The sequence below is a fragment of the Macaca nemestrina genome, chromosome 1 (assembly GCF_043159975.1).
Source record: "Macaca nemestrina isolate mMacNem1 chromosome 1, mMacNem.hap1, whole genome shotgun sequence".
Lineage (NCBI taxonomy): Eukaryota > Metazoa > Chordata > Mammalia > Primates > Cercopithecidae > Macaca > Macaca nemestrina.
Genome location: NC_092125.1, coordinates 78,411,218 through 78,438,028, shown reverse-complemented (window position 1 = coordinate 78,438,028; position 26,811 = coordinate 78,411,218). Strand labels below are relative to the sequence as shown.

The window sequence follows — 26,811 nt, the reverse complement described above, 5'->3', positions numbered from 1 at the left end:
TTGAGTTTGAGGCGATGGTAGGAAATAAAATCAAGTTACTGGTATCATGTAATGATACAAAATTGCTGTATAGGCACAGAGACTAGATTGGACATGATGGCTGAGGTCATAGATAATGAATGAATTCTTTCAAGTAAAGAGTGTAGGAAAATAAAACTGCAGGCTGAAGACTTAAGTCTTAGTAACTAATAATACTCATCATAAGGAGATGGGAGAAATGGAACTATTAAAGGAAACAAGGAACAGCTGGAAATCAAAGAAGATAATCTGTGAACTGAAGATAACTTTCCAGAGATGTTTTTCATTTTTCTAAAAATTCACTGGATGACAAAGCTTTTTAAAATACATTAAATTTGGTGTCTATAATACTCTTTTTTTAGAACTAGTGGAAAAATATAACTAACATTTAAATATTTGCTTGCTATTTGCTATACAAACCAAGAAAATCATTTCAAAATTTTTATCAAGAAGGAAGTCTTTGTTGTTACTCTGTATGCTTTATTAAACAGCTGTGGATCTGACACATCCATTTATATATCAAAAATATCTCCTATTTGCTTCTTTTTAATATACTCCCAGATTTGTGAGAGATCACAGAAGCATATTTCCTCTAATTCAGTTCTAGGAGCAATGAGTGTAGTACGGGTGACAGCAGGTCATTTGTTGCAGGAGAGGATTCGAAAGAGAGGGAAAATCTCCTTCTGGAATTTCAAAGACATTTCTTTTGCATAATAGCTTCTGTAAAAAGATCTTCTCTGTCATCTAGCACAGTATCTACAGATCTGGGGCCATTGGTATTTGTGTTAGTGTTTTCTTCAGGAAGACTACCTGGTTTTGGAGAAATTGACTTGCTAGTGATTCGGTCTTTTCTGTTTTCTAGCTCCCCAAAGTCAGTGAGGAGGCTCTCTCCCTGCTACTGTGCTCACTGGGCCATGTGTGCTTAGCCTTGTGAACTTGTCATGTGAGAATATATGCCATGTCCCTTCCCCACTGGCTTATGCTCCTGTGGCCCAGAAGTCTTTTTTAAACAGAGAAACAGCCTGACAGTCCAGTAGAAAAAGGAGCAAGGCAGATCTCAAGAGAAGAAATTGGCCCAAAAACATATAAGAAAATTTTGAACCTTAATAATAATCTAAGAACTATAAGAAAATACAGTGAGATAACTTTTCACCTTTTGGATTGGCAAAGATAAAGATTAACAAACTTTTGATGACAATATAGAGAAACAGTCACTCTCATGTATTATTGGTGGAAATATAAGTTGATAGGCACTTTTTGAGGCAATTAATATAAGAATGAAAACTGTGAATACTGTATGACCCAACTGACCCACTTGAAGGAATTTACACTAAAGTAATATCCTAGTAACATGAAAAGATATAGACTGAAGAATGTTTATTGCAGTGATGTTTATAATGATGAAAATATATTAATTCATAAATATTCTTTACTGCCTATTATTTGCCCAGTTCACTTCTAATCCCTGAAGATTCATTGGTGTAACAGACATGCAAGGTTCCTGCTTTCATGGAGTTTACAGTTTGGGCATGGTGGAGGGAAACCAACAGTAAGCAGCTAGAGATATCAAGGTGATTCCAGTCTCTGATAGGTGCTGTAAAGGAAGTCATGTTGATGAGATAGTAATGTGCCAAGAGAATAGGTATGTTGTTTGAGATGGAGGTTCAGGAGCAGCCTCTCTGGATAACTAACATTTGAACTGAAACCTGAATGAGAGGAACAGTTAGGCAGGTGAAGATTGGAGAGAAGGTCCAAGCACATGCAAAGGTCTGAGGGTAATGATGACCTCTCATATTTGCCAGATCTTGCAGCCATGGTTAATGAGTTCAGGTTTTATTCTAAATGCAGAAGGGAGTCATTGGAGAGTTTTAATCAGGAGATTGGTTTGATCTGTTATATCTTACGAAGAGCACACTGGCTGTGTGGAGCATGGATTGTAGAGAGCAAGAGTGGAAGCAGGAGGCCATACTGAATGTCTGTCAATATGAACTGGTTAAGTAAAATAGGGTACATATAATGAAAGACTGTGCAGCCACAACAAAAAATGATTTGTTCACTTATTGAAATGGAAAAATATCATTGACATATTATTGAATAGTAAAAACCATGTTAGGATACTATATTTGGTATAACCTTATGCAAATGTTTTTGAATATATTTGGGGATGTATATTGAGACATGTCTGGAATTTCAGGTGAGTTTTCTTTCTTCTGTTTTTACATACTGTTTTATCTGTGCAATGAGTATATTTACTTTTTATGAAATTGTAATTCTTTGTGTTACTCTCAGCATCTTTGAGACAATTATTTACCATACACAAAAGGTTATATTTTGAAAAGAATTTTAGGTCTTTGGCAAAAAGGCACTCTGAAATTAATTTTTTAATCTATTTTTACTGTTCTGCCTGAATCTGCTTTGGGTGTTGGGTGGTTGATGGTTTAGTCCCAGTATTTTTCATTTTACATTATTCGTGAAATTTAGTATAATAAAAAGTAGATAAGCTTATTTGATGTATCTATTCAAGAACCTTTTTTTTTTTATTTCTTAAATAGAATGAAGAGTTGAGTATCTTATATCCAGCTGCCATTGTGACTATTGATGGATTTAGCCTTTTTCAATCTCTTCGTGCTTGTCGAAATCAGGTAGCAAAAGGTAATATTTTGGCAAGAAATATTTAACCTCTGTTCATGTTTGTTTTATTTAGTTTCACCTGCTTCTGGAATTAGGTATGTCTTCTAAATAAAGAAAGGCCTTCTGAACTAGATTTATGGGAAAAACCTGCCTCCTATAGAGACAGGGGAGCATGTTGAGTAGATTGCTTAGTAAGGTAGAGACAAGCGCTAAAACATAAACACTTCAAATGTTGCCTTTGGAGAGTGTGGTCAGCACAGGAACACTGGGCTTTCTTTACGAATTCAGCAGTATGTCTTGACTAGCTAGATTTGCAACTGTATTGACAACCAACATTGGGGTAAAGAATTTAGTTGCATGTGGCTGAGGTACCAGATTTTCACTAGATCAGCAGCTGATCAAGTCCAACATCCTAAAATCTGGTGACTCCACATTGCTTCTGTCCTCCCTGAGGATAGAGCTGTCCACGGTGTGCAGGGGAAATGCGAGATCCTACCGATATCACTGTCAGCAGGACCCAGCCGGGAGTCAGCATGAGCTGCTTTTTGCTAACTCAGAACACTCAGAATGGAGAAAAGCTAGAGGCCTAAACTTAATGTATATGTGGGCAACAACATTATTTTGTGACTTAGGGATGAAAACTGCCCAAATAATCAAGAATTCTTACTTTTACTACCTATCGTTTACATTCTGATGCTGTTACATCTTTTGGAAGAGATATTTCATCAAATTCAACATGCCATTGATTGTAAGAAACACTATTATTTTATGTACCACTAAGAAGAAAAAACTATTGCCAGTGAAAGATACACCATCAATTTTCAGATCTCAATTTCAGGGTTGTGAAAATATGGAAGAGTCTCAAAATCAGTGAAAATATGAGTAGTAGCACTAACTTCCCCTTTTCTTCTGGGATTGAGTAGAGGAGTCTTAATGGCCCCAAAACAAAGTTTATTTACTTTTTATGAAATTGTAATTCTTTGTGTTACTCTCAGCATCTTTGAGACAATTATTTACCATACACAAAAGGTTATATTTTGAAAAGAATTTTAGGTCTTTGGCAAAAAGGCACTCTGAAATTAATTTTTTAATCTATTTTTACTATTCTTCTGCCTGATATTGCTTTGGGTGTTGGGTGGTTGATGGTTTAGTCCCAGTATTTTTCATTTTACATTATTCGTGAAATTTCACATTATTTAGTGAAAAATTAAATAGCTGATAATACCGATTATAAAATAATTGTCAATTTCTAGTTTATTAAATTAATGAACTTCTTACCTACAGAAAATTGCCTTTTGATATATAGGTTAATGGTGAGTATTTTAAATGTTCTCAAGATAATGAAGCTTATGGTGGGCTAAATTTAAATAATTTAAAAGATTCTGAAAATAGGTATAAAAATTTAAACAAATTCTGACCTAGTAAAAAAGCTTATACTAGAAAAGAACCACATAGCCAAGACATCAGAAGTTTTACCAATCATATCAACCTGCTAAAAAAGACAGAGAAAAATTTTTGATTGCAATATGAGATGCTGGATTTAGACTAGGTTTAGAAACAATTTTATGAAGCAGTAAATATATCCTAATTAGCCTATGTTTTCAGGAAGCCATTCAGGAGTTAAACTTTGTTTTGGGGCCACTAAGTCTCCTCTACTCAATCCCAGAAGAAAAGAGGAAGTCAGCACCGCTACTCATATTTTCACTGATTTTAAGACTTTTCTTTTCCATATTTTAACAACTGTAAAATTGAGATCTGAAATTATTTCTAATTTTAGGTTGGTATGATTGGTAGAATTCTGAAGTCTCGGCTATATGGTTCTTTTTTTACAATTGGTTTAAATTTTTATACCTATTTTCATATCTTTTAAATTATTTAAATCTAACCCACCATAAGCTTCATTATCTTAAGGACATTTAAAATACTCACCATTAATATATATGCCAAAAGGCAGTTTCCTGTGGGTAAGAAGTTTATTAATAAACTAGAAATAGACAATTATTTTATGATTGGTATTATCAGCCATTTAATTTTTCACCATTTTTGAATTTCTGTTTGCTTGTTGTGTATGAGACCATAAAGCCATTTGTCTCCTAGGAAGTAAGGAATTAAGCCACTTAGTGCCCTTGGGTTGTAAGTTGCTATAAAAAGAGTTCTGGTTACTTAGCCATAAATTGTGATGTTTATTTCAGCATATAAGAAAATTATCTTTTCTTGGCCTTACTATCAATCTGCAATATTTAGAGGATTGTATTTTCTGTTTATTATTATTTTTTCACTTTCCTGAATAAACAGCCAGAACTCAGCAGTATTCTGATATGTAACATGGGTGTTTACTGATTGATGGGATGTGCCTGAATCTATGGCAAGAGGTATAACTGTTGCTTTTCCTTTTCTTAGTCACTAAGCGAAGGGACTGAGGTTAAAGATTGACATTTCCTTCATTTTTTTCACAGTGCTGTTGCTTTTAATATATCTTTCTATCAAGTCTGGCCTCAGTTACCTAGATTAGAGACCTTGTATGTGTGCTCTGCCAGGTGTATCAGGTTTTTAGTTTTTCACTCAGTAAAGCACTGATTCCTATCCCTAGGATTTTATCCCCTTTGTCAAGAGGGAGAAGTTGCTTAGTTGGCATCATTTGCAGTTTGAATTCACTTTGTTTTGGTTCTGTTTTGTTTCGTTTTGTTTTGTTGTTTTCGAGACAGTCTCCCTCTCTCACCCAGGCTGGATTGCAGTGGCGTGATCTCAGCTTACTGCAACCTCCACCTCCCAGGTTCAAGTGATTTTCCTGCCTCAGCCTCCCGAGTAACTAGTACTGCAGGTGTGCACTACCATGCCTGGCTCACTTTTGTATTTTTACTAGAGACGGTGTTTCACCATGTTGGCGAGGCTGATCTCAAACTCCTGATCTCAAGCGATCCGCCTGCCTCAGCCTCCAAAAGTGTTGGGATTACAGGCATGAGCCACCGTGCCCAGCCTGAATTCACTTTGATTTTTCGTAGTATTCTAGAATTTTTAGTAGTCTTCTTTAATGACTTGAGTGTTCCAGAATCTTTTGTGACGGCCAACTTAGTCTTTTAAATGTTTGCATTTTATGTGCATTGTCTTGGCTTGAATAAATCTCACTTTATGCCTTGTTTTCATTACTTTGACTCATTATTAGCTGAAATTTTAGAATAACAAATTAGTATGATTTTAATGATTTTTTTGTAAAACTTCATTTTATCCATAATAATTAAGTTTGGATTGTCTATTTTATATTTTGTAGCTGCAGCATCAGGCAATGAGAACATACAACCACCACCATTAGCTTATAAGAAATGGGGTCTACAGGATATTGACACTATTATTGATCATGCTAGTGTTGGTAAGTATTACTAATTCAAATTCTTTTGGAATTTACTTCTTAAACTTTTTTATTAAAGTATCTCACTTATTAGAGATGGACATTATTCTTTATTTATTATTATTATTTTTTAAGATGGAGCTTTGCTCTATCACCCAGGCAGGAGTGCAATGGCATGATCTCAGCTCACTGCAACCTCTGCCTCCCGGGGTCAAGTGATCCTCCCACTTCAGCCTCCCAAGTAGCTGAGATTACAAGCGTGCGCCACCACGCCTAGCTAATTTTTGTATTTTTCATAGAGATGGGATTTCATCATGTTGGCTGGGTTGATCTTGAACTCCTGACCTCAAGAGGTGCACCTGCCTCAGCCTCCCAAAGTGCTGAGATTACAGGCATGAATCACTGCACCTGGCCAACATTTATTCTTATGTGAAAAAATGCATTGCCTTTAGTGAGACATCTGGAAGGTAGTTCAGATTCAGATTATCATAGGCATATATCTTTAAAGCCGGGCATGATAGCAAACACCTATAATCCCAGCACTTTGGGAGGCTAAGGTGGGTGGATCACATGAAGCCAGAAGTTCAAGATTACCCCGACCCACATAGCGAAACCCCGTCTCTACTAAAAATACAAAAATTAGCCAGATGTGGTGGTACATACCTGTATTCCCAGCTACTTAGGAGGCTGAGGCAGGAGAATTGCCTGAACCCGGGAGGTGGAGGTTGCAATAAGCCAAGATCACACCACTGCACTCCAGCCTGGGTGACAGACTCTGTCTCAAGAAAACAAAACAAAAGAAAAATAAATGGTAGCAGTTTTAATAAAGATTTAATTATGCCCTCAGCCACAGTATTGTACAGTTTTAAATCACTCACTATTTGACTAACTTTTCTACAGACAAATTTGGTCTAGATAATGACCATATAAATCAGTCTCTTAAAAATGTAACCTTGGTCAGGTGTGGTGGCTTGCATCTGTAATCCCAGCTACTCAGAAGGCTGAGGTAGGAGGATCTCTTGAGCCCAAGAGTTCAAGACCAACCTGGGCAACATAGCGAGACCCCATCACTTAAAAAAAAAAAGTAACCTTTAAACTAGTAAAATGTAGATAAAAGCAGATTTCTTCTTGTAGCCACTGTAAGAGAGCTTACTGTGTTAGGTATTGAGGGTATAGAGATGTAAAGACATGCTTCCCTGCTGTCTTAAAGTGTGAGTCTAGGAGTCTAGTTAGAAGAAACACATGAGAATGGCTGCAGTACTACAACATAATAATTGTAGCAGACAAGGGGACCAGCTGTAGTGGGAGCAGAGGAGGAAACACTCATTGTTTCTCCAGCACACTATATACTTTTACCCCTAGATCTATGTGCATGTTGGCTAGAATGCCTCCTCTGTGTTTGTTCACTTGGTCAAGTTCTACTCATTCTATGAAAACTGGACATTGGGAGAGAAAGAGCAAGGAGAAAAGGAAGGAGTGTGACTCTAGAGAGGCTAACAAGATATCTGACACACAGGCTGTCTTTCTATTTACTGCGTAGCTCTTATATGGTATACTCTGTAATAAAAACCTATTGGTAAACATTTCAGTGTGTCTACTTTTTTGCTAGCATAAAAATGCTACAAAATTCCAAAGTGTTGAGTTCAGTTCAGGGTGGCTTCCCTGCTCTGTTAATTAAACTTTGGAACATTGAAACTGGCTAGGGAAAATGATTGGATAGAAAATGTTATTCTATTCATTTATCCCCAGCCTACAAAATGAAAAAAGGTACAGTAAACTTCATTGTATGTATATCTTTATGTAAAGGTCTGGTTAATTTATTCAACAAATAAATGAGTAGCTATTAATATTTGTGCTAGAAATACAAGATAGGACTCCACCCTGATAAAGCTTACATTTTGGTGATGGGGAGACAAACAATAAACTAAATAAATAAATATGATAATATCAGACTGTTAGTGAGCATCATGAAGAAAATAAGTAGAAGGTTATGACAGAGAATAAAGGAAGAGGGTGCTTTAGGTAGACTAGTGAGGAAAAGCCTCTCCAGGGACATGACATTCAGACTGAGACTTGAAGGATGAGAAGGAGCCAGCTATGGAAAGAGGTGTAGGAAGAGCATTCTAGGCAGAGGAGCATCAGGGATATAGGCCTGGGAGCCTTGAAGACCTGAGTGTTCAAGAAACAGAAAGGGGGTTGGTGTGACTTGACCATAAAGAGTGAGGGGAAAACAGGACAAGGTTAGGTTGGAGATGCAGACTAGGGTTAGATCACGTAGGGATAAGGAGATCCGATTTTATTCTAAATGCAATGGATGTCATTGATGGATTCTAAGTAGGGGGTTACATTTTAACATATCTCTGTTTGCTGGATAGAGAGGTGCTTGTCGAAGAAAGCAAGGAGACCAGTTAGGAGTATATTGCAATAATTCATGCAAGAGAGAATGATGGATTTATGGTGGAGGCAGTCGAGTTGGAAGGAAGTAGACAGGTTTGAGATACACTTTGTACTTGCTAAGGGATGGTTTTGAGAAACAAGAGAAAGGAAAGCATTAAGGGTTTCTTAATTTTTAAGTTTGAGCAACAGGGTGGATGATGAGACTGTTTACTGAAATGAGAATAAGGAGAAGGAGAGGCACATAAAGAGTTATGTTTTTACAGGTTAACTTCTGACACAGTTAAGCATTCAAGTAGAGGTATCAGGTGTATGAATTGGACATGAGAGTCTGAAGTTCAGGGAGGAAGCTGGGATTGTAGATATAAATTTGAGAGGGAGTGGTTTACTGTGGAATGTTTCGTAGAATTCAAGAAAAGAAGGTGGTCCATTGGATTTGACAACATGGAGTTATTTAGTGACTTTTGATATGAACAGTTACAGTAGAATGGTGAGGATGAAAGCCAAATTAATATAGGCTTAAGAATAAATATTTTCACCCCCTGCTCTCTAAAATCACAAACAAGGAGCATAAGAAGTAGATTCTCAGTATGTCCATTTTTATGGAGTCCTGACCTCTTCCTGAAGCCTCATACTCATTTCTCCAGCTCCCTACTGAATAATTTCTACCTAGATATCAAACTTAACGTATCCAAAATCGAATTCTTAATTTCCTCCTGCCAAACTCGCTCCTCCTTTTTTTTTCTACATCATGTTTCTTCTGGTTGCTCCTTACTGTGACATACAAGGCCCAACTTTATCTGGCTTATGGTACCTCTGACACTGTCTCCTGTAGGGTACCCCTCCCCATTCATTGTGTTTCATCACGCAGATCTCCTCTGTGTTCCTCAGACACAGCAAGCATATCCCTACTCTAGAGCATTTAGATTTACTGCTCCCTCTGCCTAGAAAACTTTAGCTAGTCACATGGCTTTCTCCCTCTCTTCACTCAGGTCTCTTAATATATCACGTTGTCAAAGAGGCCTTCTTTAGTCACTCTACTAGGCCTAGAAAATTATGCAATGAGTTTGACTTTATGGAAATTTATATTGAGAGGGACTTTGATGTCTTTCAAAGTGTGGAAAGACCTCAGATGCTCAGGAAAAACTCTTAACGACAAGGTAATAATAACTCCAGAAAAAAAAGAATGCACAGCCAAGGAAATGTAATTACAGTAAGTACTGTATCTCAGCAGTGAGTAATACTTATATCATTCCTAATAATAAAAACAGTGAATTTAATAAAAAATTGAGATACAAATATTTTGGAAGGATATAGGGAGAGAAAGAGAGATGTAAATAAGCCATACCACCTTAAATTAATGAAAAATAGTGCTAAAATCGGTGACTCGAAAGATAACAGCCCCCTAAATTCAGTACCAATGTGTAGCAATATAGAGGGCAGAAAAACACTTTAAATAATACTATAGGAATGTGGTCAGCAAAATGTAGACTGTGGGAAATTAGTCTCAAACAGGCTTGTTTCTTCAACAAATAGATTTCAAAGGATTGAAGATGGGAAGGAGGGGTTGAGGAGGTCAGAAGGATTTTGGACCAAACTCTATGTCCATTTGTTTGGGGTCCTTACTTTGAAACCCAGAGGTATTGTTTTTCTTAGCAATGATTAGCTATTTTGCTTCAAGAGCAGAGAATGCAGAAAATTTAGGTCAATTAAGGTTAAGATTTAGCCGGGGGAGTATGTGTGTAGGGGGAGACGAGTGTAGAGAGGTTGTGGATATTTGCAAGAAAGTGATGATGATGGAACTCAAATCTAAGCTGGATAAAAAGGGAAGTGATCCCAAGAGGTACTTGATAAATAGTGGAAAAAATAGTAGGATTAATTAATTTAAACTCAAAATTATGAAATTACTGCAGGGAGTTTCTGGAGTAATTGAGATGGAAAGCTAGGAGATGGTGGTCTAAGTGCGGTACGCTTGAAATCATGGTTACAAAGAATCTACAGTTGCTGATGACCAGATCTAAAGTGTGACATCGAAAATGGATTATTTAAGTTATAGGAAGGAAAACATCATTGGTAGCAAGGATGGAAAGGACTGATCAACCATTTCCTTACCATAAATTAGAATCCTTTAAAAAAATTGCATATCTATTGCAAAATTGTCCTCTGGATTATCTTGTAGCAATTTATACTCCTGTGTATATTGCATGGGAGTTTGAAAAGAAGCTATTTTAAAACTTAAATTTCAATTTATATGCCATACAATTTGCCCTTTGATCGTGTTCTGGTGGAGTCAGGCAAAACTTACGAAAATTTTGTAATATAGTGAAAACATTTTGTATACTGAATCATGGATTCATTCATGACTATGAGACAGGTGTTCTGATATTTTATAATAGTCCAGGAGGTGGGAGGGGAATTTAAAAAATAGTCCAAGGATTTGTTTGATCACTTTAATTCCTATAAATCCAGTGAATGGTTTCCTTATGAACTCACTCAAAGAATTTCCTTTCCTAGGACACATTTTAAGGACAAATGCATTTTTTGACAGTTTTCAGGCAAAGGGGAGGCAATACATGTATATGAAAATTAGTAAGGTCAGGCACAGCAGCACATGCCTATATTGGCGGGGCACAGTGGCTCACACTAGTAATCCCAACACTTTGGGAGGCTGAGGCTGGAGGATCACCTGAGGTCAAGAGTTTGAGACCAGCCTGGCCAATATGGTGAAACTTCGTACCAACTAAAAATACAAAAATTAGCTGGGCATGGTGGTGCATGTCTGTAATCCCAGCTAGTCGGGGAGGCTGAGGTAAGAGAATCTCAAAAAGAGAGAGAAAAAAAAGGTGAATTGATATTTGGGGATAAAAGTGGACTGTGTACTTCTGGTACCTCTGAGTTTCGTATCTGTTCAAAAAATTAAATTTTGTTTTTATGATATTCTATACGTTATAGAAATTGTAGATGGAAATTTTAATATTTAATTTTTTTGAGATGGGGTCTCACTCTGTTGCCCAGGCTGGAGTGCAGTTGGAGCGATCGCGGCTCACTGCAACCTCCACCTCCCAGGTTCAAGCAATTCTCCTGCCCCAGCCTCCCAAGTAGCTAAGATTACAGGCACCCACCACCACGCCTGGCTAATTTTTGTATGTTTAGTAGAGGTGGGGTTTCACCATGTTGACCAGGCTGATTTCAAACTCTTGACCTCAAGTGATCCACCTGCCTTGGCCTCCCGAGTGCTGGGATTACAGGAGTGAGCCACTGTACCCAGCAGAATATTTTCTGATGTTGATTTTGTAGCTTTTAAAATGACTTTTGTTTATTAAATAAAACGAAACATTTAGCATCTTAGAATGGAACTGAAGTAAAAATGTAATGACCAAAATAACATTGTACATTCAAGTCACGTGTTTGTTTGTTTGTTTTTATCATTAGGTATTATGACTCTGTCCCCCTTTGATCAAATGAAGACTGCCTCCAATATAGGTGGATTTAATGCAGCAATTAAAAATAGTCCACCTGCCATGTCTCAGTATATCACTGTAGGGTCCAATCCATTTACTGGCTTCTTCTATGCTTTAGAGGTATGAGTTTTATCAATGATCATGAGTAAGGCCGCTCTTGATTTTACAATTTGTCTACAAATTGGATGTGGTAACTTGCTTAGCCTTAGAAGATTAAGCAGTTTACATTTCTAAATTTCAATTGAAATTAAAATTAATCTCAACTAGCTTTCTTCTAAATTCTTTACATTAACTTTTACATTAACTGAAAAGGTACTACCATCAGTGTAAAAGAAAATTCTTTGTTTCTGAAGCCCTGAATTATTTGATAGCTGAAATGTCTTTAAATATTGGTGCAATAGTCAGATGCTCAGACTTGTTAATAATGTCAGCCCACCAGGGATTTCAGTAAATGAGGAATTGTAAAGACAGAACAAGCTGCCAACTATACTTGTTATAAGTGGTGAAAATTGCTTCCTAAAATAGGGGAGAGTTGAGTGTTAGATTTGGCAGCTCTTGTTTCTCACTTAAAAAGCATGCTTCTCAGAATTGTCCAAAATATCTTTTTACTTTTATAAAAATGTGTGTGTATATGTGTGTGCATTTATATGTAAAAAGAGAGAAAAGAGCCAGTTATGTGTAGATGTGAAATCCATAGTCCAGCTAGAATAATGTAATCTTAATATCCTAGTTTAAAATGTATTTTAATGAAATTACAATTTAAAGAGGGAAATTTTAATGGTAAAATACACTAATTGTGATTTTATTTTTAAACTGTAGAGTTAAAACTATTTTTTATATTGCTCCTAAAATAAACTTTTTACTGTACTCTGAAAGAAGCTGAGTTGCTAGTCCAGCCTTTACAACTTTTGGAAGCATTTTAAAGTAAGCTTTATTTGGAAAGTATGTTTGTTCTTTGTAAGCTGCTAAGTTTTCTCTTTTAAATGTTCTGTTTTTCAGGGAAGCACACAACCATTATTATCCCATGTTGCACTAGCAGTTGCAAGTAAACTCACTTCTGCTTTATTTAATGCTGCCAGGTAATTACTTAACAATTAAATAAAAAATATTTCATTTGTATCTAGCTTGCTTTTAACTTATATTTTGATAGTCTGCACTTTAAAACCCTGAAAGCTCAATTTTATTCTAAGTTTTCTTTCTTTTCAGTGGTTGGCTTGGTTGGAAGAGTAAGCACGAAGAAGAAGCTGTCCAAAAGCAAAAGCCAAGAGTTGAGCCAGCTACCCCATTAGCTGTAAGGCAAGTCTGTCATGCTTCCCAAATTTTAGTCCTTTTAGAAAGGTACTGTTAAATGTGTGATTTTTCTGTGTGCTTGGTTGATTTGCTGATCTCGTAAGTCTTTGGAACTTCTGAAAGCCATTGCAGTGGAATTTTTTCCCCCACTAGAATGTAAAACTCCATGTAAAGAGTGATTCTTACCTGTTTGATTCACAGCTCTATCCTTGTTATATACTAGGTATTCAAGATGTATTTCTTGAGTGTGCTTTTTAACAAATAAACTTAGCTTGGTCTAATGTAGGAGAATTAGTTTAGTGATAACTGTTGCATTTCTTTTAAAGTTTAGATAGTTTGTTACTAAGTTGTGTAAACTTTTTAAAAAATGTAATCCTAGTGGATTATGGTGGCTCACGTCTGTGATCCTAGCACTTTGGGAGGCCCAGGCGGGCGGATCTCTTGAGGTCAGGAGTTTGACACCAGCCTGCTCAACATGGTGAAACCTTGTCTCTACTAAAAATACAAAAATTAGTTAGGCATGATGGCACGTGCCTGTAATCCCAGCTACCCAGGAGGCCGAGGCAGGAGAATCGCTCAAACCCGGGAGGCAGAGGTTGCAGTGAGCCGACATTACACCATTGCACTCCAGCCTGGGAGACAAGAGCGAAAAACTCCATCTCAAAAAAAAAAAAAGTAAAAGCAGGAGTCCTGTATTCAGGCACGCTTTAGACAGACTCCTGGCCTGTGCTTCCTTGTTTACTTCAGTAGTGCTTTAGAATGTGTTAGTGTATTTGTGAGATTTTTTTTTGGTGGAGGGAGCATGATTTTTTTTTTTCATTATTATTTTTTAGACAGAAGCATTTTTTCTAACGTTTGGTTTTGTTTAAAAATCATTTTTTATTACCTAATATAAAGTACCACCATGAAGGGAAATAGAACACCTCCTCTTTATAGATGTTCTTCACCTAAAGAGAGCCAACTAATTATTAACATTTATCAAAGTATATCTTCTAAGTTTTTTTTTTTCATCTTTTTAAAAAATACATTGTAACATACCACGTTTCCTAATATCAAGAGTCAAGAAATTAACCAAATGGCCCTGTGCATCTCAAATAGATGTAACAAAGACTGAGCACCTTTGTTTCAGGGACTTTTCTCTAAGTGAGCTTTCCTAGCTCTCTTTTAGTACCTCTTTACTTTTATTTTACTCACAATTCTAATGAGGTTGATTATAGACCAACAGCAGTTTAGAGATAACTATTTAGAAAAAGGAAGGTTTTTGCTTCGGGCAGATTGGTATCAGCAGGATGTGATATCTTCCAAAAAAGAGAAAGATTAAGAAGAAGAACTTAAAATAGACAAAAGATGCCTGTGTGGGAGCAAATTCTAAAATTTAGTTGACGGTGAGGACTTTGTTTTCTGTGACATGCCTTTTAATCAAATATAGTTATACTTTATATTCTCTAAAGGAATAGGATTGTGAGTATCTATTGAAAACCTACATAAGACTGTGGTTTTATTTCTTTTATGTATTTTATATTACAAATGTCAGTTGTGAATAATAAATTATTAATCCAGGCAAAATTCATATTTCTTTATATAAAAACAGATTCAGCCTATTTCATTTATGCATTTCATTATTCTGTTATATGTTTCTGAATTGGAATGTGATTTGAGCTTTTTATTTTCTTTTAAATATCAGATTTGGACTTCCAGATTCTAGACGCCATGGTGAAAGCATATGTCTGTCTCCGTGTAACACACTGGCAGCAGCAACAGATGATTTCGGCAGAGTTATTTTATTGGATGTAGCTAGAGGAATTGCAATACGCATGTGGAAAGGTACTTCTTACAAAAATCCAGAAAAACAATTAATTCACTTTTTACCCCAATAGTTGAGCTATGTTGTCATGCTTCAGCTTCTGGTTGATAATTGTTTAATTCTTTATGTTTATATTTTCTTTTTTTGACATGAACTCAGATCAGCAACCACTTGATCCAGTAGTCAGCTGATACATCTTTTAGGTTTGATCATGTTTAACCTTTATCTTATGTACTTTCTTTCAATTCTCACTGTTAGTGTAAATTTCTGAGTTCAGTTTCTTGCCCCTGCTACATCTATTCCCCTTCACAAAGCCATTCTTGAGCCAAATGTTCTCCCCAGATCTGTAATGCCAAGTCTTTCGGATTTAAGATAGCAAAACCCATCTTCACTGACTTGACTTTTATATCCATATGCTTGGGTCAATCCACCTGATGTGTCAATAAGTATGTCACTTAGGAGTTTCATTCAGCTATTAGTAACAGACCCGAGTAACAGACCACAGTATCTTCAGGAACCCAGTCTTCTTCCTTGTAGCTTCCCCACTCAAGGTTCTCATAGACAGCCCTCTTACCTGCATTCTGGGAAGGAAGCAGAAAGGAAGAAGGCTTCTCCTGGCAACTGAGTCAATCTACTTTGAAGATATTCCCCCAAAGTCCCTTCAACCATTATCTACATTAGTCAGAACTTAGTGACATGGCCTCATCTAACTATAAGGGAGACTTGAAAATATCTTTTAACTAGGCACATTGTGAATAATATCTCCCTGACAAAGAAGGCATGATTACATTATTTAGAATCATCTGGAATAGTAACATGTCAGCATAGACCACAATTTATGGCGCCATCTTGTCTGTCCTTTAAAATGTGAGGAATAATGGATTGAGGTCATTAAATTACTCTGGACCAGACTGAAGCCACTATCACCTTCTTGCCAAAGAACTCCTGCAGTGACAGACAGAGGCAGTCTTTACCTACTACATGTCTAACTATCTGTAGAAATAGTTTTAGTACTGCAGATACATCATTTCTCCTTGGTGTTTGTCTCCTGAAACAATATCAAAGGTATGTTCTCAGCAAGACTTCTAAAATACAGAAGACAAAGCTGTACTGACTGCTCCAAATCCACTATAGCAATCTTATTCCTTGCATCGTTGCCTGCCTTTCTGCAGCTGGTACAGCCAGTTTTCCTTTCCATTGTATCCTTGGAAAGAAGGATTAATTGCCTATGTGAGGGACCACCCTAAAATAGAAAACAGCGTCAGCTACTTCTCCCATGCAAGAGCTTCCTCCCATCACCCTGTAATCCATATTTTCTATCTGCATGTCGCCAAAAGGCTTGGATGGGAAGGGAAGGGAATGACAGCAGGAAGGGTAATCAGGTGACTTCAATTATATCTATAATCTTTTTTCTTATTTTTTGAGGGAGTTTCGCTCTTGTTGTCCAGGCTAGAGTTCAGTGGCACGATCTCGGCTCACTGCAACCTCCATCTCCCGGGTTCAAGCGATTCTCCTGCCTCAGCCTCCCAAGTAGCTGGGATTACAGGCATGTGCCACCACATCCACCTAATTTTTTGTACTTAGTAGAGACAGGGTTTCACCATGTTGGTTAGGCTGGTCTCGAACTCCTGACCTCAGGTTATCCACCCGCCTCAGCTTCCCAAAGTGCTGGAATTACAGGCGTGAGCCACTGTGCCCAGCCAATATTTTCATTTTAAAGAGAAAAAGTGATCACAAGTAAATATAGCAAAATACTAAGATTTGATAAGGCTTGGTGATAAACTGGTTATTATTTATTATCATTTTTTATTTAAGATATTCCATAATAAAAATATACTTTCATAGCTTTTCTTACCCCACCCCCACCCCCACTATTCCAGAGTACTTCAGGTGGCTACTATGGAACCTAGACTAAGTAATTAACTTCCCTTTCCCTCTGTCTCTAAGGGTACCGCGATGCACAAATTGGATGGATTCAAATTGTAGAGGATCTTCATGAAAGAGTACCAGAAAAGGCGGATTTTTCCCCCTTTGGAAATTCTCAGGGTCCAAGTCGAGTAGCTCAATTCCTTGTGATCTATGCACCAAGAAGGGGAATTTTAGAAGTGTGGAGCACACAGCAGGGACCTAGAGTAGGAGCTTTCAATGTGGGGAAGCACTGCAGGTAAGCTGCAAATGCTGGCATTGTGCTGGTTACAAAATGAAATATAGGAATGCTTTTATTAAAATAAAGCTTTTACTAAAGCTGCTTATTAGATTACAAGTTTGAGAATTACAGTATTCTTTATTGTGGTTTTTCCTGTGAGCGTCTGATATATACTTAAGTATTTAATAACCAAAAAAAATTGAAAATGCCATGATACACTGCTGAATTAAAGTTAGCTTGTTGCTGATGTTTGTCCCTTACGTATGCTGTGAAGACTCAAAAGGAAAGGTTCCTTCAGCTTGCCCTAGTCATAAGTGAGGTGAATGCTTTTTTTTGCCATTGAAATGCTTTTTTTGCCATTGAAACATGGGCCTGATTGTGTTCAACAAGGCAGAACTCTGCTAGCTTTACTTATGTATTTGCTATCAGTATTTAGTTGCCTTATTAATGCCCCTAAAATGATAATAATGTTGGGTTTCCTAGCTATAATAAAAGCACCTTTTGGCATTTCTCCTTGTTCTAATGTTTTTACCATATTGGGATGTGATTTCTTTAGGCTGCTGTATCCTGGCTATAAGATAATGGGCTTAAATAATGTTACCAGTCAGAGTTGGCAGCCACAGACTTATCAGATCTGTCTTGTTGATCCAGTGTCTGGAAGTGTGAAAACAGTGAACGTTCCCTTCCATTTAGCACTGAGGTAAGGTGTATCCGGTGTTGCTGACTGACGCTCCTCTGCTAACTTTTCCTAGTTCCTAGGTTTGTTGTACTCTTTTGTTGTTGCTGTTTTGTTGTTTCCTTTGTCTTTAGACTGATATCTTTAAATAGAAAAAATTTAAAGGAAAAAAAAGTTGGAGTGTGTCAGAATTAGAAAGAAAATAATTTCACATTCTGTAATAATTTGTTATATTTATTGATTTAGTGATAAGAAGAGTGAACGAGCCAAGGATATGCACCTAGTGAAGAAACTAGCAGCTTTACTGAAAACAAAATCTCCCAATCTTGGTAGGTATTCTGTCATACAAATAATAAAGCATATTGTTCTATCATCTTTTAAATCAATAAACTATTCTGAATGGAGCAATCAAAATGATGCATGGATGAGCTTATTGGAATTGCTCTGTAAGGCTGAAGTGTGCCATCTAGAGGGTGTTATAATTCATAACAAGAAAACATTAATGTGAGAGAACCCAAAAATCCTTTAGACTCAACTGGTAGTACAGATATGTTCATTTTCTTTCAGAATAATGTTTCACTGTTATAAAAATTAAAATTTTACTTTAATTTTTTCTTTATAGATTTGGTTGAAACAGAAATAAAGGAATTAATTCTTGATATTAAATACCCTGCAACCAAAAAACAAGTAAGTATATATAATACACGAAGTTTTCTGCTAGTAGCTATAATACATCCTTGTTAAGAAAATCTTTGTTTTCCTATTTCCCCCAAACATGACAGGCTGAAGTCTTCTTTTCACGTTTTTATTGTTTATCCCTTTCTGTATTTTCATGTGGAAGTTCCTGTTGTCTCTTTTAAAAAAAAAAAAAAAAAAATTAATATTCATGCCCGTAATCCCAGCACTTTGGGAGGCTGAGGCGGGTGGATCACGAGGTCAGTAGTTCGAAACCAGCTGGTCAACATGGTGAAACCCCGTCTCTACTAAAAATACAAAAAAATTAGCTGGGTGTGTTGGCGGGTGCCTGTAATCCCAGCTACTCAGGAGGCTGAGGCAGGAGAATCGTTTGAATCTGGAAGGCCGAGGTTGCAGTGAGCTGAGATCGCACTGTTGTACTCCAGCCTGGGCAACAGGGCAAGACTCCATCTCAAAAACAAAAAAAAAAAATTAGTATTACCATACATCTGAGTGTGTTTTATATACACACGTAAACATCCCTACATTATATATATTACGTATATAATATATATGTAATAGTAAATATGTGTGTATGACCACCTACCTTAGGAAATACAATCTTACCAGGAACTCTAAAGAGCCCTGAGTGTCCCCCCTCAGTCCCCTTCCCTCCTCCCATCCTTAAGGTAACCATAATTTAGAATTTTGTGGTTCTTTCTTTTTCTTTGCTTTATAGTTACATCATTCCTGCGTGACTCCTTTGAAACCTGTTGATGCATTTCCTGTCTTTTCAAACTTTACATAAATGGAGTCGTGCCCTATGTCTTCGGTGACTTTAGTTTTTCCTTCAGGATTATGTTTCTGTGTCATTCATATTGGTGTATGTAGCTGTAGTTATAATTGATTCATTTACTATGCCATACAAATTCTGTTCACTGACTAGAATTTATTTACACTCTTGTCAGTGAATGGTTAGGTTGTTTCCAGATTTTTGACATTACAAACAATGATGCTGTGCTTATCCATGTACATATTTCCTCATTCACATATGCAAGAGTTTTTCTGGCATTTATACCTAAGAGTGGAATTGCTAGGGTGTGAACTTCTTCAGCTGTACTAGTTGATGGCAAATTGTTTCTCAAAATAGTTGTACTAATTTATATTCCCACTTGTTCTGTATGAGTCCCTGTTACCCCACAGCCTCAGCATTCCATGGTATTGCCAGACCTTTACTTTTTGCCAGGCTCGTGGTTATAATACGGCCACCATTGGTGATTTCTTTTACTCCCACTCTTCCTATCCAAACCCCTCATAATGCTATTCAAGTCCTAACTCCATAAATTCTTATGGATAACTCTGAACTCCTACTCTACTTTCAATCAAAACTGGATAGTTAATGACTACTTATTTTCTGATTATTTCGTGTATGTTAATCATAGCTCCCCCAACTTTTTCTTTTAGGTCTTATAAGCTCCTTCAAGTAGGAACCTTACCAAATACTTGATTTTTATAATTCACAGCATCTAAAATAATGCTACTGTGAAAATGTAAAAAAAACTGTATCACAGGTTTTTTCTTTTCTCTTACACAGTCACTCAACACTTCTGCCACTAGATGTAGGGTTTTTTTTTCCCCCACACACCAATGAATTTCTTTGGCAGACTCTCCAGCTAACACCAGCTGGTTATTCTCTAATTCAGTTCAATTCTGACACCATCTACCTGGAGATAGCATGAGATCATCACCACAGGTTAAGAGCTCTGTCCCGCAAGACTTCTACCTGCTTCAGATACCAGTCACAAGTAGTTGGTCATCAGCTATATTTCTGACTGACTGGCTATAAATTAGGGTTACTATGACCCCCTCTTTGCAGGTGATAAATTTGCTAGACCAGCTCACAGAACTCAGGGAAACATTTTACTTGAACGTTTACCCATTTATTATAGAGGATATTACAGAGGGTAGAGATGAACAGCCAGGTGGAAGAGATGCATAGAGTAAATCATATGGGAAGGGTTGCAGAGCTTCCATTCCCTCTCCTGGCAAGCCATCATTCAGGAACCTCTACGTGTTCAGCTTTCCAGAAGCTCTTCCAACCCTTATCCTTTTGGGTGTTGTTGGAAGCTTCATTATATAAGCATGATTGATTACATCATTGGCCATTGATGATCAACTCAGTCTTCAGCCCCTCTTGGCTCCCCAGAGGTCAGGGGTTGGGCTAAAAGTTCCAATCCTCAAATACATGCTTGGTTCCACTGGTAACCAACCCCTTATTATGAAGCTTTGCAGGAGCCTGCCATGAGTGGCCTCATTAGAAGAAAAGATGCTCCTATCACCCAGGAAATTACAGAGGTCTTAGAATCTCCTCATCAGAAACTGGGGGTCAAAGACCAAATGTTAGAACAAAATGTTCTCCTAACACCTCTGTCTACAAAGGGATCAAGAGCGCTGACTGATGAACTAGGGCAGAGACTAAACATTGGAACAAAAGAAACTCCTAGCACCCCCATTGTTCAGGAAATTATAGGAACTCTGTGTCAGGTACTGGGGCCATAGACCAATGTGTATATTTCTTATTATTTTATAGCTACATACATGGGAGAATTTAGTGAATAGTGATACGTGGGAGAACTTAGTGCAGAGTGATTTTGCTGCAGTCCACTTTTAAAACACTTTTTATTGTGTTATTGTAGAACAGAAAAACCTTTGTGACTTTTAATTGTGTTTTCCATTCTACTGACAATGCTAATTGGCTCTCATTTTCCTTAGAGCAAAGTCTCCATTATTAGAGATGACATAATGATGACAAAGTGGGCATCTAGAGAGGCAGTTTGAGAAATCTGTAGTAGAAAGGGTCATAACCCACACAGTTCTTCTCATTTTGATGCCATCTTTCTTCTTATCTTAAATCATAGAACAACAAAATTGGGAAACTAGCATAATGCAAAATGTCTTCTTGATTTTCTTTTTTTTTAAATAATACTTCTGAATCATGTATGAAGCTGTGAATTTTATAAAAAATACTAGAAAACCCAATAACAAAAGTAATATCTTGGAGGACTGACTAAAGGGAGGGAAGAAACCAGTTTAGGCTTTGGGAGACTGAATAATGGGAAAGAAAGTAAGCTAGCTGCTAGCCTGTGTAATCACAGGCAGAACAGGAGCAGGTTACACTTGTCCTGGGTTCTTGCCTCTTATAGTCACTTTCTTTATTGCTTCCTGGTAGTTGCTTCATTATAGGCCTGAGCAACATCTTGAGCCACCCTCTAAGCCCATTTCTCCTCCACAAACACACAGAAGTTTTGTGTTGATTGGATATTTGTCTTACCCTACATTCTCAGCCTACTTTTTAAACTATGTAATCTTATTAATTGAAACCCAATTTAATGTGCTAATATGAAAGGATAAATATGACCTTTAACTGCTATGTCTGACTCATTGATGTTTCCGATAGTTGCTACTTTAGGCATGAAGAGATATTTTGGGATTGATTATAAAGAATCTTAAATATCTATGGGGGTAGGGAGAGGGAGGTAGGGAAGGGTGGTTACTATATCTATCTAGCAGGGCCTATAGATTCTGCCTGCCATGCACAAATGCAGTTATTAAGCTATAACTAAGTTATTAGCAGCTTTTGTTATTGACATGACAATAACCACTGCTTTTCATTTATTCCTAGATAGCATAGGCATATTCAAACACTTCTTATTGGTAAATAGCTTTATCTTTGTTTCTGTTTTGATTGGGCTATTCTGTTAAGTAGCAGTTGCCTTCTAGTTGTTTTATTCTCAGCCTGGATTTTTGTCATTTATATCATATTTGGCATGACATAAAGTTGATTGAATATTACTTAACAGTGCAACTTGAGATTTAAGATACGTACGCTAAAACATCTTAAATATAGAGCTTCTCTTTGAAATTTGGGGTAGTAAAAGTTTGGGCATAAATATAAGATTTAAAAAATAAAATCATTGCCTTATAATTGCTAGAACTGTTCAATATCTTTTTTCTAGGCTTTGGAAAGCATTTTGGCAAGTGAACGTTTACCATTTTCTTGCCTTAGAAACATCACTCAGACTTTAATGGACACTTTGAAAAATCAAGGTAATAGGGTTTGTACTGATTGGAGGTTATGTTCTTAACTCAAATTTTGTAACTGATTATAGAAAGTTATTGACTTTGTGATACCATCATGTTACTTTAATGTGGAAATAATATATATATATAAAAGAAATTAAGAATCTTATTTATTCCCTATTTAATATATGTAGTTGATCTTCATCTAAACTGTCTTTGAATGTATTGAGTGTTTGTTATTGAGAAGTTGTTTTTAATTGTGAGGAAAGAGGTCAGGACAGAATGATAAGTGGTTATTCTGATATAGCTGTAGAACATTAAGGAAAGCATTGGAATGAAGAAGTTATCTGGTGGTATGGGAAAACAACCAAGCTCTCTCGCTGCCATTGTCTTTTCTTTAGCTTCACAAGAAGAGACAAATTTCTCTAGGGGGGCACATAATGTCATTTTGACCAAGATAATAATAAAACATATTTGTACTTTTTATTAATGTTTTATTAGTGTATCAGTTTCCCATCAGTTTCCCTCATGAACATAGTTAAGGACGTCCAAAATCACAGACGACAATCAGATTATTTTTTCTGGTCATTTTTTGATGTTCAAAATTTGTACTATCACATTGTTCTTTAAAATCAGTCAGCCCGTCAAAATGTATTTGTCTGAAAAAGGATTACACTTGAAACTGTGGGGTTGTAACACCATATTCCATCCAACTGAACTAGTAAAAATTCACTTTATTCTGAATTCCTAACATCAGTTAAATTGTAGTGTGCAGTGGACTGGTGTCATCTAGTTGTGACTTTTGTTTGTCATATTAATTATGTAAAACCAACTTTGTGTTTTAATTATGTGTAAGCCAGCTTAAAGTGGCTTAATAAACAAATTATAATTTGTTCTTTCAGGGCTTCAAACATGCTAATTTTGAGACTCTTTTTCAACCTTTTTTTTTTTAACAGATACATGAAACTGACATTGGCAAATAGTGAACTCCTTTAGTGTATACCACTTGTCAGAAATAAATACCTCTTTTAAAAAGCATGGTATACTTATAAAGCCCTCCCACCCCTCAAGGCATTAACAAAATCCCAAAATTTATTAAATGAAAAGTTATCTTTCACTGACCTGGTAGTAAACCAAACACCATTGTTGGAGTTCTATAAAATCATCAGTTTCAAGTTCTACATAAAAATAAGATTCCTAAAATCTAATTATTTTGTATGGTCAGTTTTATTAAGGCTATAAGAACTTGAACAATATTCCATGATACTGTATTTCAAATAAGATTTTTGGGGGATTATCATTGTTTCCCTTTTTAAAGAATAAATATTTGTTTTATATTAGATATAAATATTCATACAGTATTCCAGATAATTTCTTTAAATTTTAAGTATTAGATGAAGATATTTCCACTTTCTTTTTTATCGCCCTACTTTTAGAGCATCTTATTTTATTTAAAAATTAGACATTTTGGCCGGGCACGGTGGCTCAAGCCTGTAATCCCAGCACTTTGGGAGGCCGAGACGGGCGGATCACGAGGTCAGGAGATCGAGACCATCCTGGCTAACACGGTGAAACCCCGTCTCTACTAAAAATACAAAAAACTAGCCGGGCGAGGTGGCGGCGCCTGTAGTCCCAGCTACTCGGGAGGCTGAGGCAGGAGAATGGCGGGAACCCGGGAGGCGGAGCTTGCAGTGAGCTGAGATCCGGCCACTGCACTCCAGCCCGGGCGGCAGAGTGAGACTCCGTCTCAAAAAAAAAAAAAAAAAAAAAAAAAAAATTAGACATTTTATCATAACGGAAAAATTATTTTTGCTTTCAAAATCTGATATAGCTTAAGCATCTCAATATTTAATACATCAGAGCATCAGGGAATTATGTAATGTTGAGAGATTTAATGAAAGAAAAGCCTGTTTATGAGTCTGTTAAATATATCTCTTATATATACTTTTCCTTCTGCCTTTAGAACTTGAGTCGGTTGATGAAGGATTGCTACAGTTTTGTGCCAATAGACTAAAATTGCTGCAACTCTATGAGTCGGTCAGTCAACTAAATTCCCTTGATTTTCATTTAGACACACCATTCTCTGATAATGTGAGTAATCCCACATTTTATATTATATAAAATAATCTATCTGGTTGCTTTTACTTTTTACAATCAGTAGTAACAAAGTAGAAAATTAAGAATTTTTTTAAAGCTTTAAAGGTATATTTTGTTTACCAAGCCCCCTGCTAGCTCTCTGTGCCTTGCTGCTAAATTTATATTATTTATACAAGTGCTGAGATTATAGGCATAAACCACTATGCCCAGCCACAATATGTTTTTGTACATAAGGTATACAAAAATAGTTTGAAAGCCTAACAGGTTGTATCCCTGAGAGCCACATACAGGACTTATATGTGGATACAATGAGAATTGTTTTTCTATGTTTTATTTTATAGTGTTTACGCTGGTTAATAATTAAGCATTTAAATTCAAATATTTAGTTTCCTCAGAATGGTAAGAGTTGCATTTGACACCCTTTTAAATATTTTTCTGATTATACAGTGAAACATGTTTATTAAAATTCTAGCATTTGCCAGGGCATAGTGGCTTGCACCTGTAATCCCAACACTTTGGGAAGCTGAGGTGTGAGGATCACTTGAGCCCAGGAGTTCGAGACCAGCCTGGGCAACATAGTGGGGCCCTGTGTCTACAAAAAAAACTTTTTAAATTAGCTGGAGGTGGTGGTGCACACTTGTGGTCCCAGCTACTCAGGTGGCTGAGGCAGGAGGATTGCTTGAACCCAAGAAGTCAAGGCTGCTGTGAACCATGATCGTGCCAAGGTACTCTAACCTGGGTAACAAAGCGAGACCCTGTCTCGAAAAAAAAAAAAAAAATGCTAACATTCTAGAAGATAATAAAGTACCCTCAAGAAATATGCTAAAATGGTACTTTTAGTAGTATGTAGTGTTCAAGATTATAGTTTATTTAAATAAACTCCTACTCATGAAATGTGACTTGTAAGCAAAGTTTTAAGCAGAATTCATGATAGCTATTATATTAATTTAAAAGTCAACTTTTGCTTACAATCTTGAATTTCAGTTCAGATAATGTGGTTGATAGATGTGGAATGTTGTTTTTGTTTTCTATTTTAAAGGACTTGGCTGTGTTACTAAGGCTTGATGAAAAAGAACTACTTAAGCTCCAGGCATTACTAGAGAAGTATAAGCAAGAGAACACGAGGACAAATGTTCGATTTTCTGATGATAAAGATGGTGTGTTGCCTGTAAAAACATTCTTGGAATATTTAGAATATGAAAAGGATGTGCTCAATGTAAAGAAGATAAGTGAAGAGGAGTATGTGGCTTTAGGTAGGTAAAATAATACACTGGTCTTTGTATCCGTCTTCTTTTAGAAGAAAACGTGGTAGGAACATATAGCATCTCAGGAGATTCTGTTTGTTTTGAAATTTAAATAATGAAAGTATTTAATGTACTGTATTTTTTGGCCAACAAAAGACACTCTGGTCGATAGGTTGTTTTAATAAATATACTAAAGAGACAATATCAGATCATGATTTGCTTTCTGCTTTAATAAATCAAGCAAATTGAACCATTAATTTCTCTTCCTTCATAATGTTTTGTTTCTCTGGAATTCCAGATTGTGATTCAATAAGATTGTTAGTCCAAATGGTAAGTAGTCATTGATTAATGTGCTTTGTTTTTGGTCTACCAGGTAGTTTCTTTTTTTGGAAGTGTTTGCATGGAGAAAGCTCCACTGAGGATATGTGTCACACTTTGGAGTCGGCTGGACTTAGCCCTCAGCTGTTGTTGGTAAGGTGTTTTTGGTTGCTGGTTGCTGTTCTTCCTTGTGAATGTCACCCAGAAGTGTCAATCTTCTTTTTTTTTTTTTTTTTAACTGTTGTCTTTTAGGTTATCATAGAATGTCCATGAAAACTTTCTAAAAATGATCAAAGAAATTTTTAATCACCATATTTAATAGAGTAATATTATTTTATTTTTCTTATACCCTGTAAATTTTTTTTCTTTTTCTTTTACTTTGAGAGAGAAAGTGTCTTGCTCTGTCACCCAGGCTGGAGTACAGTGGTGTGATCGTAGCTCACTGCGGCCCCAACCTCCTGGGCTCAAGCCATCCTCCCATCTCAGCCTTCTGAGCAGCTGAGGCTACAGGCGCATGCCATTGTGCTGGCCAATTTTTTTTTTTTTTTTACTTTTGTAGAGATGGGGGTCTCGCTATGTTGCCCAGGCTGTCTGAAACTCCTGGCTGAAGCAATCCTCCCTGCTTGACCAC

General features: G+C 36.6%; 1 protein-coding gene and 1 non-coding gene across 3 annotated transcripts in view; both read left to right on the top strand.

Moving 5' to 3' along the window:
- LOC105493490 (RAB3 GTPase activating non-catalytic protein subunit 2) overlaps positions 1-26,811 on the top strand; it is a 121,273-nt gene that overhangs the window by 62,977 nt on the left and 31,485 nt on the right. For both annotated transcript variants that reach the window (XM_071080927.1, XM_071080928.1), the window contains exons 8-21: positions 2,571-2,670; positions 5,918-6,016; positions 11,822-11,970; positions 12,850-12,929; positions 13,057-13,146; positions 14,825-14,964; positions 16,892-17,108; positions 17,647-17,790; positions 18,013-18,095; positions 18,389-18,453; positions 22,458-22,548; positions 24,485-24,612; positions 25,658-25,875; positions 26,240-26,333. In XM_071080927.1, coding sequence (XP_070937028.1) covers positions 2,571-2,670; positions 5,918-6,016; positions 11,822-11,970; positions 12,850-12,929; positions 13,057-13,146; positions 14,825-14,964; positions 16,892-17,108; positions 17,647-17,790; positions 18,013-18,095; positions 18,389-18,453; positions 22,458-22,548; positions 24,485-24,612; positions 25,658-25,875; positions 26,240-26,333 — 1,698 coding nt within the window. The remainder of the gene's footprint in view (positions 1-2,570; positions 2,671-5,917; positions 6,017-11,821; positions 11,971-12,849; positions 12,930-13,056; positions 13,147-14,824; positions 14,965-16,891; positions 17,109-17,646; positions 17,791-18,012; positions 18,096-18,388; positions 18,454-22,457; positions 22,549-24,484; positions 24,613-25,657; positions 25,876-26,239; positions 26,334-26,811) is intronic.
- Positions 7,623-7,753, top strand: LOC112428874 (small nucleolar RNA SNORA36 family). Its single transcript, XR_003020937.1, has one exon. It is a non-coding gene; the product is annotated as a small nucleolar RNA SNORA36 family (small nucleolar RNA).